General features: G+C 29.1%; 2 protein-coding genes and 1 long non-coding RNA gene across 8 annotated transcripts in view; 1 reads left to right on the top strand and 2 right to left on the bottom strand.

Annotated features, from left to right (window-relative positions):
* Positions 1–1,936: 1,936 nt before the first annotated feature.
* Positions 1,937–8,094, top strand: Vps35_1 (vacuolar protein sorting-associated protein 35). 4 transcript variants are annotated; one of them, XM_011193493.3, is made up of 11 exons: positions 1,937–2,140; positions 2,495–2,727; positions 4,337–4,526; positions 4,623–5,356; positions 5,421–5,507; positions 5,567–5,715; positions 5,774–6,127; positions 6,187–6,750; positions 6,820–6,895; positions 6,978–7,085; positions 7,154–8,094. In XM_011193493.3, exons 2-11 carry the CDS (start codon positions 2,632–2,634, stop codon positions 7,313–7,315), a joined length of 2,520 nt encoding a protein of 839 aa, XP_011191795.1. In that variant the 5' UTR covers positions 1,937–2,140; positions 2,495–2,631; the 3' UTR covers positions 7,316–8,094. The 4 variants fall into 4 exon arrangements, with proteins under 4 accessions (XP_011191795.1, XP_054089371.1, XP_054089370.1 ...); XM_054233396.1 differs by having other exon boundaries at positions 2,495–2,733; positions 5,570–5,715; XM_054233395.1 differs by having other exon boundaries at positions 2,495–2,733.
* Positions 2,007–3,310, bottom strand: LOC128922535 (uncharacterized). Its single transcript, XR_008471752.1, has 2 exons — positions 2,836–3,310; positions 2,007–2,762 (listed from the first exon to the last, which is right to left on the bottom strand). It is a non-coding gene; the product is annotated as an uncharacterized LOC128922535 (long non-coding RNA).
* Positions 8,095–12,244: 4,150 nt separating the features above from the next.
* The window catches only part of Tinagl1_2 (tubulointerstitial nephritis antigen-like), an 82,429-nt gene continuing 78,337 nt past the window's right edge, over positions 12,245–16,336 (bottom strand). For all 3 annotated transcript variants that reach the window (XM_011193489.3, XM_054234363.1, XM_011193487.3), the window contains exons 3-6: positions 14,450–14,905; positions 14,203–14,386; positions 13,796–14,144; positions 12,245–13,692 (exon numbers count right to left, since the gene is read on the bottom strand). In XM_011193489.3, coding sequence (XP_011191791.1) covers positions 13,555–13,692; positions 13,796–14,144; positions 14,203–14,386; positions 14,450–14,905 — 1,127 coding nt within the window. In that variant the 3' untranslated portion in view covers positions 12,245–13,554. The remainder of the gene's footprint in view (positions 13,693–13,795; positions 14,145–14,202; positions 14,387–14,449; positions 14,906–16,336) is intronic.

The raw sequence follows: 16,336 nt of genomic DNA, 5'->3' as shown, positions 1-16,336 counted from the left end.
TTTTAATATATTAAAACGTTATGCCCATGCCTGTCCGTCCCGGACATTGTTTGTATGGTTTCTTATTAGCGATATTTCTTTACAAAATATAAGTTATTGTTTACAATAATATTTAATTCTAAAATTAAGTATTCCAAAATTAATAATGAAATGAATAATTTATTTAAAATTTGGTATTAAACTTTAATAAACCACATAAATCGACTAACACATGCAAATATATAAACAATTACACATTAAACAAAAAATTAAATAAGTAGCAAATATTTTATACGTGCTTCATTAAAAACATATTTACTTATTAAAACAAAAAAAAAAAGTAATTTGAATGGAAAAGAAATCAAAAAAAAATTATTTTAATAATTCCGGTGTTAAGCTCTAAATGTTTTCGCATAATAAGTAAATGTACCGTCATATATAAAAAAATAATTATTAAAAATTCGACTAACGGTAATTGAATTGCACATTTTTGTACCCATATTAGCCCCGGCCCACATTGTTGGGCGTAACTAGCAAAACCAAACTTTATTAAACATATATATATTAGTGAGTGATAAACTTAATTTACAAAACAAAAAAAATATTTAATATATAAAAACTTGAATAAAATCAAATATGCTGCACAATGGAATTAAAATATTAAACAATCGATTATGTCAAGTCGGCACCGAAACACCCAATCGAACACAACTTGCATTATATTGAATTTGGAAAATATTGGGCAATCTACCGACTTAAGTGCCACGCAAATTGCATAATCGATTCGTTAGAGGAATATATACGCTCTCTACACAAAGAGAAGAGCATTAATTAAATTAAATTTATAAAAAAAAAAAAAAATTAAAACAACTCGACGTTTTTTGTATTTGTGTGTGTCCAATTAAATCGTAAACGTGCAAATAAACATTTTTTTCATGCATTATTGAAAACGCATAAGTATTTACATACTATATATATATAAATAAAAAACAAAAAACAATTTAAGATATGAAAAAAATAAATAAATAAAAAAAAAATAAAATTTATATTTACACACAAAAAATACATACATACATACAATATGTATAATTGTCGTTCCAGAAACAAAACATTTTTCAACTAACGGTGTTTATTAAATATTATACTATATAAAAGTATTTAAATACATAATACATACTCGCATAATTTGTACAGAAGGGTTAATTAAAATGAAATTGTGTATAGCAAATTGAGTAAAACGCAAGGATATTATGCGAATTTGCAAATATTACTGCATGAAAATGTAATTGTAATGGTAAACTGATAACTGTAAAATAATTATTTACGCAGTACGCAATGGGAATGCATAGTTAGTTTGTTTGGATAGCACTAGCAGAAGAGAAATGTAATGAAAATTGTTAAATGAATATATACCTATGTATATCAATGTATTTATTATTTAAATTTTTAATTGAAAATTAAAGAAAAAAATGAAATTCATAACCGCATTATTTTTTCTAAGTAAAATCGTGAAAATAAACTTCAAGAAATTTAAAAGAAAGTGTATTTTAATGAATAAGTAGTGATAACGGTAAGTAAAATTAACTGTATTAACAAATATCATAGAATTAATCTTATTAAAATACCGGCTGTAGAGTATTTTTGTGCTCATTTAAAATTACAGCAGATATCACATGTAGATGGCGCGCTAAAATACTCACTAGGCGGCACACCACAGCAAGGGAGCGCTTTGACAAAATGTGCTCCAATTGGTAGTAAAATACTGATATTCTAACAAAAAAAACAAAAAATGATTAAAAACAACAAATACAAATTTGTTTCTACATTCATGTTATACAATAACGGTAAATAAATGTAGTCTACAAAATTTAATAATTTTTAAACTTCAAATCAACCCTGTTTTCCAATCAGCGCCAATTTGACATTCTGCACTTTGACAAACACGAATTACTGTAAAAACAACAAAACATTCGTCAGCAAAGTGAAATGTCAAAGCAAGTGAAAATCGGAAAGAAAAGATTCATTGGTGCTGCAGAAAATTTTGTAATTAATTATAAATAGTTAAACGAAATACAATTGTGTGTTTTGAAATATTAATAATAAAAAACCAGGCTTTACGCTACATTAAAACATAACAACACACAGAGGCGATTATATTATGGTAAGTGTGCAGCGTTGAGCGTAAGCAGCTACACTTCCAAATGAAAGGCGGTGGAGGTTGAGGCAATTAAAATGTTGTGAAAAAAATCAGTGCATCGGAAGTTGCATTTGCATAAAAAATAAAATAAGAAAAGGCAGAGTGTGTAATTGTGCGGTGTGAGCGCATTAGCCGTAGTGCCGGAAGCAGTGCTTATAAAAAAGGTTTTCTAAAGAGATTAACCAACACCCACCGCACTGATGAACTTTTTGCCCACAGTACATAAGTGTGATGATTATAGCATATTACCAATAACTATTGAGTTAAAGCGCAAACTAAATTTACCCAAAATCATTATTTGTTTTTTTTCCACAAAAGTTTACAAATTTTCAACACATTTGCGAAGTATCACAAATAGCGGAAAACGTTGCATTCACAAATTAAATATCCACCCAATAAACACACATATCCAGTAAGTTAATTTTACAACCACAACTGGCACAACGGCGGTCGGCATGTATCCATGGAATTCAACTTCTTACAGCCCAAGTGGCGGCGGCGGTGGCGGTGGCAATGGCGCCAGTAGTGGCCGCAATAGCGAACGCCGCATGGTAAATGTAACCAAATCCAAAAAATACACGTATATCTATACAGTAAATTGCAAAAGTACCAACACTTATTGGCTAACTAGCATACACCCACTTTCTACAAAGCCTTACCTGATATTCCTAACACCTTCTCATCCTCAACGCAAACCTTTCTTTATATTTGGTACTTGCTCAGCTTATAATAGCACTAACTTGTAGGTTTTGTGTATGTTGGCTTGTGCGCTGGAAAAGTAATTTTATCTACGTACAACTCGCCAATGGGTATATGTTTGCAGTAATTTTGTGTTTGTGTCTTATGTGTGCCTCTGGTGTTTATAGTATTGAATAATATATTGTCTTTGAAGTCGTTGATAAGTGTCAAGGCGAGTGCATTGCCTTTTATTGGCATGTAAAGATTACAGTTTTCTCATTTGCTGCGGCTTAAGCAAAATTTCTCAGTTGGAACGTAGTTAGTCGTCAATATATTCGTTCATATTTCATAATCCTTCAATTTGCTGCTATTGCCCGACAATTAATAACTATAAATGTGTAATAGCTATACGCCAAACATTCAAAGTTTTAAATCCAAAAAATTCAAAGTTTTGTATACAAAAAATATGGTTTCTAGTTAGCATAACTGATTATGGCTTTTGTTTATTGTTTTGTTTTATTTGATATACGTTTACAGCCTATATTTATAACTTTTTGTGTGTATCAACTTTTGCTGGTATACACCCCCTACAAAGCGTGAGCTTATTGAAATATTTATGCAATAAGTGATTGTGTCAAATAAGCTCATAAAGTAGCCATGTTCCAAATATATCCACAAACATATCAAAAATGCTACTTCACAGTTATGCCCGTTCTCCGCCCATAAGTTATTGCATCTAAATATATATTGATAATATTCAATTTCATTTTAATTCTCTTAAAAATTAATTGTTTCTATAAAAAAACATTGCTCACTTTGCTTTTCGAAAAAAAAAAAAACAATTTGATAAATGTAAGTCTTCCTTCCCCACATCCTCACCACTTAAACCGCAATAAGCGCGTGCTTATCATTGGCGTCTTGTTATTTAACTCTTATATGTTTGTAATAATTTGTGTACATTCATAAATGTTGGGTAAATACATACGTACATATACATTTATTGTAGTTGTGGTTATGGAAAGAAATTCACAAGTATATTTGTGTCTCTGTATATTTTTTGTTATTTTTTTACATTTGTGCTAATTGGTGTTGCCATTCTATTCGTCGCCGTTGTCAAATTGCACTTATACTCTGGGTTCATATCAACATTTGCTATGTAGGAATTTATATATTTTAGTGTGTGAGTGTGTATATGTAGTGAGCCTTTATTTAAAAGTAAATTTATGCGATATACATACGTATGTATTTATGTTTGTATTAATATATACATACGTAAGGCTCTATGGGTTTGTTGTTGACTCTTGTTCAATTGATATCAAGACGCAAATCATAATTGAAATAAAAATGCAACTACGCTAAATAATGTTTGTAGTATATGCCAACTCGACTTGCGTCTTTATAACTGCATTTGCATTGTGTCGCATAAATTAATATCTAAAACAAATATTTTTAATAAAAACAATAAAAAATAAAAAATTACAGACCATGCCGAGTGGTTTAGACGAACAAGAGAAGCTGCTAGCTGAAGCTATTGGCACAGCGCGTAAGCAGGCGTTTCAGATGAATCACTTCTTAGACAAGGATCGCATATTGGATGCGCTCAAATGTGCCAGCACAATGTTAAGCGAATTACGCACATCAATGCTATCGCCGAAGAGTTACTACGAGTTGTGTGAGTATGACTTGCATTTTCTACTAAAAAAAGAAAATGCAAACTAAATAAATTTTTATATAAAATTAAATGTAATATTTACCATCTCTCTTCCAGATATGGCCATCACCGATGAGCTCTGCCATTTGGAATTGTATCTGAGCGAGAAGAGCAACAAGGAGACAGATTTCTATGAACTTGTGCAGTATTCGCACACCATTGTGCCGCGTCTATATCTACTCATAACCGTCGGCATTGTGTATATAAAGAAGGATTCAACGTTGAAACGCAGCATACTCAAAGATTTAGTGGAAATGTGTCGTGGTGTGCAACATCCGCTACGTGGTCTATTCTTACGTAACTATCTGTTGCAATGCACGCGTAATATACTGCCCGATGTGCTGATGGCTGAGAATGAACACGAAGGCAATATATTGGATGCCATCGAATTCGTTTTAACCAATTTTGCAGAGATGAATAAGCTGTGGGTCCGTATGCAACATCAGGGGCACTCGAGTGAAAAGTCGCGACGTGAGAAGGAACGTGAAGAGTTAAAGATATTAGTGGGCACCAATTTGGTGCGTCTGTCACAACTGGAATCTGCCACACTGGCACACTATCAGCGTTCCATATTGCCGGGTATTTTGGAGCAAGTGGTCAGCTGTCGTGACGCCATTGCGCAAGAATACCTCATGGAGTGTATCATACAAGTATTCCCCGATGAATTCCATCTGCAAACATTAGATCCGTTCCTAAAGTCATGCGCGCAGCTAGAAACTGGTGTGAATGTGAAAAATATTATAATATCATTGATTGATCGTTTGGCGGCGTACAACCAGCGTAGTGGCAAGGTTGGTAGACAAGATTCTTAAATATTAATTGAGTAATTAATAATTAATTAAATTACTTTTACAGACCAGCGGCACGGATATCGAGTCCATCATACCGGCTGAGGTGGAACTGTTTGAGGTGTTCAGCATTCAAGTGGCGAATATTGTGCAGGTATGCTTCTAATTTTGACTTTCAAGAAGAAGTATTAATTTTTGTTAAATATTTTTCAGAAGCGCATCGATATGCCGCTCGAAGACACGATATCGCTACAGATTGCTTTGTTGAGCCTCGCGCAAAAAGTCTACCCCGATCGCATTGATTATGTGGATAAAGTTCTCGGCACCACAACACAAATTTTGGAAAGCCTTGAAATGAACAAGTTTGTAGCTTAATTTATATAATTATCGAGAAACTAATTGTATTCCCTAAACGTACAGCATTTCACACTTCCTCTCGGTGAATCAAGAGCTATCACGTCTCCTACGCATTTGCATCGATTTCTACAACAACGCATTGACGGTTATACAGCTGAAAAACTTCACACCGCTGCTAGACAAATTCGACTATATTTCACGAAAATCCTTGGCGCTCTATTTGGTTATGAATATACTCGAATTTGAAACGCTTATACCCACAGCCGAACAAGCTGAGCATGTACTGACCATAATCGCGCCACTGATCAAAGATGAAGAGGCGCCTTTAGGAGCGGATGGCAAGCCGGTGCCAGCAGCTGCCAACGGCAATAATGTAGATCCTGAGGAATTCGGCGAGGAGCAAGGCATTGTTGCGCGGTAGGTTTTGAATTTTAATATTTTTATTAGAGAAATTGTAATAGTTTTATTTTTTTCAGTTTCATACACTACATGAAAGCCGATGAGCCGGACATGCAATACAAGATACTACAAACGGCACGCAAGCATCTGGGTGTCGGCGGGCCACAGCGCATAAAACACGTTCTACCGCCACTCATCTTCTCCGCTTACCAATTGGCCTACAAATATCGCGCTATTTCGGAGGAGGACGAGAATTGGGATAAGAAATGTCAGAAGATACTACAATACTGCCACAGCACAATTGCGGCGATAGCTAAAGCCGATATGGCCGATGTAGCATTGCGCTTGTACCTGCAAGGTGCGCTGGTTATCGATGAAATCGGCTATTCGAATCACGAGACTGTGGCCTATGAGTTCATGACGCAAGCATTCTCACTGTACGAAGATGAAATATCCGATTCGAAAGCGCAGCTGGCCGCCATCATGTTGATCATGTCGACATTCGAGCAAATGTCCTGCTTCAGTGAGGAGAATGCCGAGCCGTTGCGCACGAATTGCGCGCTGGCCGCTTCCAAGTTGCTGAAGAAACCCGATCAGTGTCGCGGTGTGGTGGCGTGCGCGGCACTCTTCTGGAGTGGCAAGTGAGTGAAATGGAGGGAATTGAATGAAGTTGGTTGGTTTTTAATAACAATTTTGTTTCCATGTTGCAGGAAAAACGGTGGTGAGATGCGCGATGAAAAGCGCACGCTTGAGTGTTTGAAGAAGGGCGCACGTATTATAGCGCATGTGAGTGGACAATATTTAATTTTTTTTTAATTTAAAATTTTTTTTTTGTTGAAATTAATCTATAATTAAATTTAATACACAGTGCTTGGACGTTGGCGTGCAAGTGCAGCTTTACGTGGAACTGCTAAATCATTATCTCTTCTACTTTGAACGTGGCAACTCACTAATTACCGTCGCTATGTTGAATCAGGTGCGTTGAATATATATAAATATTTAGAATTATTATTTCATTTGCCTTTTCACCTCCTTCTCCACCAGCTCATCGCTAAAATCAATGAGGATCTACCGAATCTGGAGCCCACTGAGGAGACCAAACAGATCGAAATGCATTATAAGAACACATTGGCGCATATTAAGAGCCGCATGGAATCGAATGATGCCGGTTTGGAGGTTTCATTTGCGGGCATTTCCATCAATTAGTGAAATTAATTTACTCTTAAATTTACTTAAAGCGCATTGTGTTGTTGTTGTACAGCTTGCGTTCGCACTATAAATATTTTAATTTTGCATTATCTTTATACGGCTTATTTATAAAGATTGCGTGAAAATACATAGAAAGTGAAATGAGTGAAGCACCAGCCCACATGCACAGCACAGCACAGCTCGAACAATGTAATGTACGTAAACTCCCGGACAGACTAAAAAAAAACGAAAAAGCGCAGCGCCTAATTTTATTTAATTATACTAAGTTTGCTAATTCAATTGTCTACTTTTGCTGCTTCTCAAACACTTTTTATACAAATTACAAAAAAAAAAAAAAACAAACAAAAAACAGAAAAACAACAAGTGCACTCAAAGCAAGATATTATTATAAATCCATTAACATTTAACTTTACATATATAATATGAAAATGAAAATATTGCAGCTTCTGCTGGTTGTTTCCCATATCAAGCAAAAATTGTATCAAATTCAAATTCCATTTATTATAAATTTATTGGAAGACTATTTTTATTATTATATTATTATTATTACTATTACTATTATAATTATTGTATTGATAAACTGTTATGTTGCTGTCTTGATTATCGTTAAAATGACGCCCATTTATTCTGAGAAATTTCGATCAAAACATCATGTGGCTTGGCTTATTATTAACTTTGCAACTCCACAATGTTTCGTTTATAAAAGCAACAAAAAAATCATTTTTGTTTTTAATTAGTATTAACTATATATTGAGTAAACAACAAAAAAAAAACAAGAAAGAAAGCAATGGACATAAAACACTAGAATACTGGCAACAAATGCGATATATGCAAAATGCGAAAGGCAGAGCAACAATACTTTTTTTTTGTTTTGGTTAGCAAGCGTGCTTAAAGTGCGCCCGAACTACCCATGCATTATGTCAATATGACTTAAAAATATAAAAACTAAAAAAAAATATAAATATAAAGTAGTTACACTGTAATGAGTGTTTAAAAAGAGATATTTGCTGATTATGATAAATACTTAGTAATGGAAAAATAAATATTGAGATAACAAAGTTTTAGAAAAAAATAATGTTTTTTATTTATTTTTAATTATATGGTAAAATAAAATGGTAAGTATTTTTTTTTTAATAATTGAATTAAATAATTTTTTTTCCAATAATTAAATTTAATTTTTTTTTTAATAATTATATTTTTTTTTTAATAATTAAATTAAATTAATTTAATTTTTTGTTCAATAATTTTTTTTAATAATTAAATTAAATTAATTTATTTTTAATTATTTCATTCTTGAAATTTAATAAAATATCGCAAATAATATGAAAACCACGCGAAAATTACTTAAAATGCACTTTCTTACAATTTCCCCACAATTTAAAATGTTGCACAATTTTTTCGCCCCCACTGTACTCGTGAAAAATTAAAATTCACGCAGCTGCTCATTTCACAAAATACCAGGCACCCAGCATGCAGCAGCAAGCTGCCGTATTCCTTTTTACACTAATCTTCGCAACCATACACACCCACATGTACCACCTAACAGGCACCGCATGATAAACCACAGCCAATCACAGCGCATCTCACTGTGCCGCTACATAATGGCCGCCCAGGCATCCATACTTGTGACAGCAGTGTTGGTGTGCAAAAGTAGCACACCGCTACTGATGGCCGCCCAGGCGTCCATACTTGTGACAACAGTGTTGGTGTGCAAAAGTAGCACATGGTGCGGGCGACTTGTTGCTTGCTGCTACGTGCTGTGCGCCTAGTATTTTGTGTGGGAATCGCATGCAGGCAAATTGTGAATTCTGCTGGCGCAAGTACACTAAGAAAAATGAAGGTGTTCATTTTAACCTAATAATTAATGAATTGTATTTTGAAAAATATATATTTTTTTAACTTTTATGTTAATTTTGTAAAAAAAAATAACAAAAATTAAGTAAAAAGTTAAAAAAAATATTTTACCAAAATTAAAATATTTTAAATAAAATAAAGAAAAAAATTAAAAAAAAAAATAACTTTTTTCTTCAAAATTAAACAAATGCTCAAAATTTAATAAAAATACCATTATTTGATAAAAATTAAAAAAAAATGATTAAAAATGTTAAAACAAAAATTAAAATAAAAAAATTAAAAAAAAAATGTTTTTTAGTAAAAAATTAAAAAAAATATATTTGAAAAATAAAATTAAAAAATTAAATTAAAATAAAAATAAAAAATATGTAACAAAATTAAAAGAAAAATAATTTTTTAATAAAAAAATAAAAAAAGCTATATATAAAAAAAAAAATAAAAAGCTATATAGAAAAAAAAATTACGAAATATAATATAAAAAAACAAATATGAAATAAAAAGTTTTAAACATTAAAAAGAAAATTATTGAAAAATTTAAATATTTTTTATCAAAATATTATTTTATAAAAATTAAAAATTGTTTTTATCAAACAATTATTTTATGAAAATTATTAAAAAAAAATTTAATTTATTTAAAGTTTATATAATGACTATATAAAAATTTAAATATTTTTATCAAAAATTTAAGAAAAAAATTTAAAATATTTTTATAAAAAAATTAAATTAAATATATTTTTTGTGAAAGATAAAAAAATAAAGAAATATGATATAAAACACAAATATGAAATAAAAAGTTTAAAAGATGTAAAAAAAATAAAAAAAAAATATTTTTTTATTAATAACTAAAAAAAATATTAAAAAAAAACAAATATTAAATAAAAAATTTCAAAACTGCTTTTATAATAACTTAATTTTTTTTTAAATAAAGAAAAAAATTTAACAATATATTTATAAAAAATTGAAGTAATTACAATATTTTTTTTAAAAAGAAAAAAAAAATATGTGTGGTAGTAAAAAATTAAAAAAAAAATAAAACAATATTATAATTTGAAAATTTTTTTTATACAAAAAAAAATCAAAAAAATATTTTTTTTTAATTAAAAAATATAAAAATTAAAAAAAAAATTAAATGAAAAGTTTAAAAAATGATTTTATAAAAATTTAAATATTTTTTATCAAAAAATTTTTTTATAAAAATTTAAATTTTTTTTATAAAAATTTTTTATAAAAATTTAAATTTTTTTTATAAAAATTTAAATATTTTTTTTATCAAAAATTAAAAAAAAATTGAAAAATGTTTTTATCTATTAGATATCAATATAATTGGTTTTTAAATAAAAAAAAATAAAAATGTTTTTTATTAAAAAATAAAAAAATATATAAAAATTAAATAAAAAACAAATATTAAATAAAAAATTTAAAAACTGCTTTTATAAAAACTTATTTTTTTTTAAATAAAGAAAAAAATTTAACAATATTTTTATAAAAAAATTGAAATAATTACAATATTTTTTATAAAAAAGTAAAAAATTTAGTAGTAAAAATTTAAAAAAATAAAACAATATTATCATTTAAAAATGTTTTTTTATAAAAAAAATAAAAAAAAATGTTTTATTTTTAATTTAAAAAAATTAAAAAATAAAAAAAAAATGTTTTTTTTTAATTAAAAAAAATTAAAAAATAAAAAAAAAATAAATAAAAAGTTTAAAAAATGTTTTATAAAAATTTAAATAATTTTTATCAAACATTTTTTTTATGAACATTTAATTTTTTTTATCAAAAATTAAAAAAAAAATTGAAAAACGTTTTTACAAAAAACTGAAATTTTTTTTATATCGTTTAGATAAAAATTTAATTGGTTTTTAAATAAAAAATTAAATTTTTTTGGAAAAACGTTTTTCAATTTTTTTTTAATTTTTGATAAAAAAAATTAAATGTTTATAAAAAAAATTTTTGATAAAAATTATTTAAATTTTTATAAAATCATTTTTTAAACTTTTCATTTAATTTTTTTTAATTAAAAAAAACATTTTTTTTTATTTTTTTTATAAAAAATATTTTTAAATGATAATATTGTTTTATTTTTTTAAATTTTTACTAAAACATATAGTTTTTTACTTTTTTATAAAAAATATTGTAATTATTTCAATTTTTTTATAAAAATATTGTTAATTTTTTTCTTTATTTAAAAAAAAATTAAGTTTTTATAGAAGTAGTTTTTAAATTTTTTATTTAATATTTGTTTTTTATTTAATTTTTATATATATTTTTATTTTTTAATAAAAAACATTTTTATTTTTTTTTATTTAAAAACCAATTATATTGATATCTAATAGATAAAAACATTTTTCAATTTATTTTAAATTTTTATAAAAAAAATTTAAATTTTTATAAAAAAAAAATTTTATAAAAAAAAAAAATTTTTTATAAAAAAAATTTAAATTTTTATAAAAAATTTTTTGATAAAAAATATTTAAATTTTTATAAAATCATTTTTTAAACTTTTCATTTAATTTTTTTTTAATTTTTATATTTTTTAATAAAAAAAAATATTTTTTTGATTTTTTTTTATAGAAAACATTTTCAAATTATAATATTGTTTTATTTTTTTTAATTTTTTACTACCACACTTTTTTTTTCTAAAAAATATTGTAATTACTTCAATTTTTTATAAAAATATTGTTAAATTTTTTTCTTTATTTAAAAAAAATGTAAGCTTTTATAAAAGCAGTTTTTAAATTTTTTATTTAATATTTGTTTTTTTATTTAATTTTTATATATTTTTTTATTTTTTAATAAAAAAATATTTTTTTTTATTTTTTTTACATCTTTTAAACTTTTTATTTCATATTTGTTTTTTATATCATATTTCTTTATTTTTTTATCTTTCACAAAAAATATATTTAATTAAATTTAATTTAATTTTTTTTATATCGATTAGATAAAAATTTAATTGGTTTTTAAATAAAAAATAAAACCTATTTTTTAATAAAATAAAAATTTATTTTTAGAGCTTATCATGAAAAACTTTCCACGTTAGCAGTTGCTAAAAAAAAATCAAAAATACAGCTATTATGGCTTATCAAGTGAGTTCTTTATTTATATATCAAATACTCGTCGATTTCTTTTTATAATTAATATTAATAAAGTAGTTGTAATAATAGCATTAATATTCACTTAAAGCTGCGGCTTGCATTTACAATGAGTGCCACCGTACACACTATTTTATACAAAAAAAAAAAAAACAAATATATTAAAATTTACACATACAAATATGCATTTTGTTTAATTAAAGTATAGTGTGTAGCGTTTAAAATAAATTTTATAATTAACTTAAATATTAATTATTTGCAAAAATTATTAAATAAAATATTATAATTAAAATTACAATAATTTTTTTCTCAAAAGTAAAATTTAATTGAAACGTTTGACAAAATATTAAAAAAACAATACTTAATGTAGTATGTAATTATAATTAAACAAATGTTTATTACTTTAAAACTACATACAAACATAAAGATTACGCAGTTATTGGCAGTGGACGTTGGCCACTTTTATTCATAATTGGAGTTTGGTGTTTGTTTTTTTTTTTTATCATTCATTTATGCAGTGTTCGTTTGCTTTCACATATTTGGTCTCAAGTAGTTACCGGGCAGTTTAATTATAAATAAATATTTTTTTACATGAAATATTAATAATAAAAAAATAAATAAATAGAATATTAAAAAGAAAATTGAAAATAAATTGAAAAAAAAAAATATTTAAAATAAATTTAAAAAATATTAAAAACAAAATAAAAATAATAAAAAAATAATTAATAAATAAATAAAAAAATAATAAATTTAAAAAATATTAAAAAATAAAAAAAATGTTCGAGCAAATTAAATTTAATTTTTTATATAAAGAAAAATTATATTTTAAAATTACTTAAACAAAAATATATACGAACAGTCGTCACTAAAAATAGACATATAAAAATGTGAGAAGCGAACTTTAAATAAAACAAAATTAAAAAAAAAAGCAAACAAATTATTTTTGTTTTGCTTTACAACTATATAAGGCACAAAGTGTTAAAAATATGTTTAAATATTTTCAATCACAAAAACAGTTCTAATTTACTTAAGAGCTAGAAAAGTTTTGAATACCATATTTTTGTTTATTTTGCTTAATTCTACAGTGGCGACTAAAGTTCTGAGGCTTAACAAAACCGAATGCGCACTTTCAATGCTAAATATATTTATTTTCTTTTTTAATTTAGTTTATAAAACAAAATTTTACTTGAGCTTTATAACTTCCATATGTTTTAGTGTGTTTAATTAGCCATTAAAATGTAATTGGAAAATTTCACGAGATTATTTTTACTTATTCGGCACTCTGAGTCTTCAAGTCGTTTTGAAGTAGTTGTAGACATTCGGCCAAGCGGCTAGGACATACTCCTCAATGCCACACTCATTGTTGCCGCGCGCAATGCGGAAGTAACCGTGTTCACCCCACCAGGGACCCCAGGAGTTGGCGGCGATCTGTCGTAAGAAATTTTCATATAGTTTTCATTCAGTTATTTAAAGTTAACAGCGTAACCGAGAGCTTAGTTATTTTTATGAAATAAGCAATGAAGAAACTTACCCAATACTTGACGCCATCATGCTCCTCACCCCAACCGACCAATTTGACCGAGTGGAAACCAGTCGGACTGCTGCGACTGGCCGCGGTATGTCGGTAAACGCCACCCGAATAGGCGAAGAAGTCACGATAAATGCGCATGGTCGCCTGCACGGGACCCGAATGATAGATTTCGGCCATAATATCGGTTTCATTGTTGAGCGAATAGGCGGGACCGACTGTGTAGAATTCATCGCGATCGGTACGCGATGCTGGACGACAGCCGTACGAGCTCAAACGACGACGTGAACCATGCGCTATTTTGCAAGTGTCACGACTGGCAGTGTATGGATAGCACTCTTCGGACAAGACACTGTAAAGAAAATAAGAATTATTATATGTACAAGATTTTAAGTAGCTTAAGTACGCACCCCTGTTTATGCAGGAAACGCCAGGCGGCATCCAAATGACCACCATTGCAACCCTGTTGTCTGCGTGTGCACGACAGAATGTTTTGTGGCGAAAGCTGTACAACTTCTTTACCCTGCGATTGTATGGCAAAACGATCGGAAGCGACCGATGTGGTGGAGAGCACCCAAGATGAGCCGCACCAGCCTACAAAAAGAAATTACACATATTAAAAATATGTTCCAACCTTCCGGGCACTCATTAGTTCACCTTGATCTGGCACATCGCTGACATAAGTACTCCAACGTTCCGCGGCATTGAACTGACGTGGCAAAACACTCGCCTTATTGCTTAAACGTGTCATCGCTTTGACGCGGAATGTTGGTTCCTTTGTGCCCAGACGTAATGTTAGACCCTCGGCGTATTTACGTCCCCACCATTCGCCATATTTGCGTGCCGACCAACCTAACTCATGTATGGAGTTCACATTATTCACCAAATTGTCATCGGTTAGGCAGAGATCTTTGTCGCATTTGACATTTCCATCGTCCAGGCAACGGCACTCATTACAGTTATCCATTGTGGTATTGAATTTGTTAAAGTAGACGCCATTGTGGTAGCATCGCATTATCTCAGCCGGTTTACCCAAACAGAATGAATGATAATCGGGACAGCAATCGGCGGAAAGATCACGATCGCAGAATTCATCGCAATAGCAGAGTGTGTCTGTTGGTTTGAAGAAAATAATATTTTAAGTGTGATTGGAAAAATATGTTTAATAAAAAAAAACAAGTAAGGAAAGGCTAAGTTCGCGGGCAACTGAACATTTTATACTCTCGCAATTTATTGCTATATTTTTTAAGATCACACACAATTTGATCCATATATTCGGCATAAAGTCCAATAGAAAAAAGAAACTAATCATATACGGTATATAGGCTGACGTAGTTCCTGAACCGATTTCACTCATTTTCATCATCAATATACATTATATCTGAGAGTATATGCTCACTTAATTTGGCAAGCATATTTCACATGTGTATTAACCGATTTATAAGCTATTAAGCCCATAGTAATTTTGAAAATCTTATAATTAGCTATATGAGAGCTAGGGGAAGTTATGACCCGATTTTAACCATTTATGGTTCAGAGACATACTATTAGAAGGAAACGATTTCCTCTGAATTAAATTGAAATATCTGAGAGATTTGCCGATATTTTCGATGAAAAATTACTCTTAGGAACTGAGTTCTTCATATTCGATATCCGGGGCATTGAAAAGTTATAGTCCGATTTCGACAATTTTTTCACAAATGATTCCACGGATTTCATACAGTATTTGTGTAAAGTTTTATTTCGCTATCTTCATTGGTTCCTTATATATATCTTATGAAGTGAAGGAATCAGATGGAATTCAAAATGGAGTTATATGGAAAGTTGTCGTGGTTGTGACCGATTTCATCCATTTTCCACACGTGTCATCAGGGTGTCAAGAAAATATGATATACCGAATTTCATTCAAATCTGTCGAGTAGTTCCTGAGGTATTTGTTTTTGACCCATAAGTGGGCGATGCCACGCCTATTTTCCATTTTGTAAAAATATCTGAGTGCAGCTTCTTTCTGCTATTTCTTCTGTGAAATTTAGTGTTTCTGACGTTTTTTGTTAGTGAGTTTTTGTTGCGAGAGTATAAAAATTAAATGTAGTCTTGGGTACGAGAAATTTTCATACGATATGAATTCTGCTTCAAAATAGGTCTGTCTCGGGAATTTATCCATTATTTTAAGGTCTGTGAAAAATTAAAAGGTACCAGAGGCAGGTCCGGAAACTACGGTGTATTCCTTCCCTCGACAATAGGTTCTACGTAACTGGAACGGACCCGGATTTTTAAGCGACCAAGGCTTATCAAATCGGCAACATTCCTCAAAATTATTTGTGGAATGCTTTATGCCGGTACAACAAAGATTTTTAACATGATGGTCAATTGTACGCTCACACGGCCCCCACTTAACTCAGATCTTTAGCAGACTATATCAGATTCTTTTGGATGTTCACTGGGTTTGTCCGCTGTTATATCTCACGAAACGTGGCGGCGTGGCATTTATAGAGGTGTCTGCTGACGGTTAGGTCTAACAACAAAACCTAGTCCTGGCATACA

The sequence above is a fragment of the Zeugodacus cucurbitae genome, chromosome 6, assembly GCF_028554725.1.
Source record: "Zeugodacus cucurbitae isolate PBARC_wt_2022May chromosome 6, idZeuCucr1.2, whole genome shotgun sequence".
Classification (NCBI taxonomy): Eukaryota; Metazoa; Arthropoda; class Insecta; order Diptera; family Tephritidae; genus Zeugodacus; species Zeugodacus cucurbitae.
This window is presented reverse-complemented; position numbering and strand designations above follow the sequence as displayed.